The 3,210-nt window shown below is 35.5% G+C and overlaps 1 protein-coding gene across 1 annotated transcript; it reads right to left on the bottom strand.

Moving 5' to 3' along the window:
- Positions 1–1,989: 1,989 nt before the first annotated feature.
- On the bottom strand, positions 1,990–2,940 carry Or10w1 (olfactory receptor family 10 subfamily W member 1). The gene has a single exon (NM_001001048.1). It carries the CDS (start codon positions 2,938–2,940, stop codon positions 1,990–1,992), a length of 951 nt encoding a protein of 316 aa, NP_001001048.1.
- Between the last annotated feature and the right edge of the window lie 270 nt (positions 2,941–3,210).

Below are 3,210 nucleotides of genomic sequence, written 5' to 3'. Positions count from 1 at the left end.
AAGTTTCAATTCTGAACATCTATGACCTAAATGCAAGGGCACCCATATTCATAAAAGAAACTTTACTAAAGCTCAAAAAAAACACACATTGAACCCCACACAATAATAGTGGGATACTTCAACACCCCACGCTCACCAATGGTCTGGTCATTTAAACAGAAACTAAATAGAGATTTACAAGTATTTTATTGAATATTTTTGCACAATGTGCATGAGAGATCAATCCTAAGTTCTCTTTCTTTGTTGAGTGTTTGGGTGCTTTAGATATCAGAGTGACTATAGCCTCACAGGATGTGTTTGGCAGTGTTCCTTCTGTTTATATTTTGGGGAATAGTTTGAGGAGTGTTGTAATTATCTCTATTTTCAAAGGCTGATAGAATTCAGCATTAATACAATCAGTTGCAATAGAATAATCAGTTTTCTGCAATGGAGTTTCATAGAGTATATTTACTACAATTAAACTAAGTACCATGTCTAGTAAAAATGTACTACAGAAAATGAACTAAATACTACTATTTTAGACTTCTATTTTTATGTTGCTTTTTTCTATTACTGGTTTTATAATACATATTCTGATCATTTTGTCTTTTTATGTGTGTGTGCGTATGTGTGTGTTTGTATGTGTGTTTATGTATGTTATGACATTTTTATTATTATGATGGGTTACCTGCTTTTAAAACAGATTATATTGTGTTATCCATCAATTTAAATAGCATTTAGCTTTCAAAAATATAAGCCAATTAGAATTTGACTTAGAAGATTTTCAACTTAAAATAGTAATGTAAATAGACAACTATGCCAAAAAATAGAAGATGCTAGCCATACAATTACATGGGAGTGATGTATCATGTCTGTATTCCTAGTTCTTTAGAGACCACGCCAGAAAGATACCAAGTTTAAAGCAAGCCAATATCCAAATGAAAACAAAATCCAAATCATATATTATGAGCTAACTTAAATTTTGACATCCTTTTTGATCTATAGGATGCACATTCTCTTCAAAGTCATATAGAACATTAAATCAATAGATGTTTTGTCCTGAAACACATTTAAGTTCTCTAAACTGCAAACCATATTCAAATGTATCAGGCCCTGATTTAAATTGAATAGAGAGCTCCACACTTAAATAAGAGGAGTCGCTTTGGAAACAATATCAGTACAAAACTGACTCTAATTAGGCACTTTGCCAACCTCTTAGATCTGGCACCACACTAAGTCCCTTACTTATAGAGAAATTATACTGTGTGGGACTTATTTACATACTTAGTTTTCTTAAAATATTGGCCAAAGTCTGGATTTTTCTACAGAGAGATACTTCTATTATTGTAAAAGAAAATACTTTTGAAGACTGTTAGAAATGTATATGTTTATAGACATGGATTTTGTTTGCTATATGCATTATCTATATTTTTGAAACACTGGAAGTACTTAGTGATAATATCACCAATACATACCATTTTAAAATAAAGGTTAAGCTAGCTTACATCCATAATGCAAAAATTATTAGTATTCATGGACACTTTATTGAAGAAAATTGAATCAATAGTATACTTTTATTTTAATATAATACTATAACAAATAACTTGAGCCTTTCTGTTTGTTGTAGCCCTCAAAGTCTCTCTGAAAAGCATTTCTTAGTAGACCTTATTGGTAAAAGGTTGTTCCCTCCAAAAAACTACCATTCATGAAATAATTTCCCTTTTGCACCTGGATCCCACTGGTTTCCTCTAAGATTGCACCTCTCCTTACTTTGTAGGTGTATAATGATAATAGTCCCTTGAAATCAATCATGTTTAAGTGCTTTTACATTCTACAAATCACAAAAGCTGCAAAAGTAGCCCATTTTCAGAAATGTTATCACATATAGGGCAATATTTAGGTACTTTACATTTTTTGTTTCTGTGAATATGGTTGCAATATCAGCAATGACAATCCTTTTGCAGTGGCACAGGGGTTTATTTTGGCTTGGACTATACTTTAGATTTTTTCCTATCCTATAATTTTCCAGGAGAGATACTTTCTGGTTAGAACTTTAGCTATGGCCCCTTTCATCTCATTGTTCCTCAAAGTGTAGATGAGGGGATTGAGGAATGGCGTCCCCAGTATGTATACCAGGGAGATGAACTTATCTTGCTTGGGATGGTAGCTGGAGACTGGGCGCAGGTACATGAATGCACAGCAGCCATACTGCAACAACACCACAGTGAGGTGAGAAGAACATGTGTTGAAGGCCCTGTGACGGCCAGCTGCTGAGTGGAGTTTAAGCACAGCAGCCACAATCAAAGCATAGGTAGTGGCAATGAAAAAGAAAGGCACGGCAATGGCTATTGTGGCTGCCACTAGCACAGAGAGCTCATGGATATGACTTGTGGCACACACAAGACGCATCATTGGTGGAGCATCACAAAAGAAGTGCTCTATTCCTCTATCCTGACAGAATGGCAGACAGAAGATGAAGACCACAAGCTGTAAGGACAGGAATAAACCAATGACCACAGAAGCCACAACCAAGCGAACACAAAGAGTTACAGTCATGATGAGAGGGTACTGCAACGGATGACAGATGGCAAAATATCTGTCATAGGCCATGATAGCCAGGAGGAAGCAATCAGCACTACCAAGCCCAATGAGGAAAACCATCTGAGTGGCACAGCTCAGTAGAGTAATAGTTTTCTCAGACTGAAAGGTGTTGGCCAAAATGTGTGGTACCACCACTGCAGTGTAGCACAGTTCTATCCCTGAGAGGCTGCCCAAGAAATAGTACATGGGTGTATGTAGACGGATTTCAGTCTTTATGGAGACCACAATAAGGATATTCCCAGAGATTATTAATCCATAAGCAAGGCTGACTCCAAAGAAGCAGAGCATGCGTAGTACTGGGTGTTTTGGATAGGCAAGGAACACAAACTCCATGAACAATGTGTGGTTCTCCCAAGTCATTGAGTCCACAGGCATTCTCTTTTGGATGCAAAAACAAAAACAAAAACAAATATCTGTCAGTTTAATCATTCTTATAGACACTGATTTTACTTTACCAATCAAATCTAGATTTAGATGCAAGTCAAATAAGGTTTTGACATTTTAAAATTTTTATATTTTATTAAAATTTTCAAATGTAAATCTACATTTTAATTTCTTCCTGCAAATGGTTTAGCAGTGAGAGACTCCTAACCAAAAGCATCAGAGGTAAGATTCAGAATATTTTTGAAG

This window comes from Rattus norvegicus, chromosome 1, assembly GCF_021556685.1.
Source record: "Rattus norvegicus strain SHRSP/BbbUtx chromosome 1, alternate assembly SHRSP_T2T, whole genome shotgun sequence".
NCBI classification, from domain to species: Eukaryota; Metazoa; Chordata; class Mammalia; order Rodentia; family Muridae; genus Rattus; species Rattus norvegicus.
This window is presented reverse-complemented; position numbering and strand designations above follow the sequence as displayed.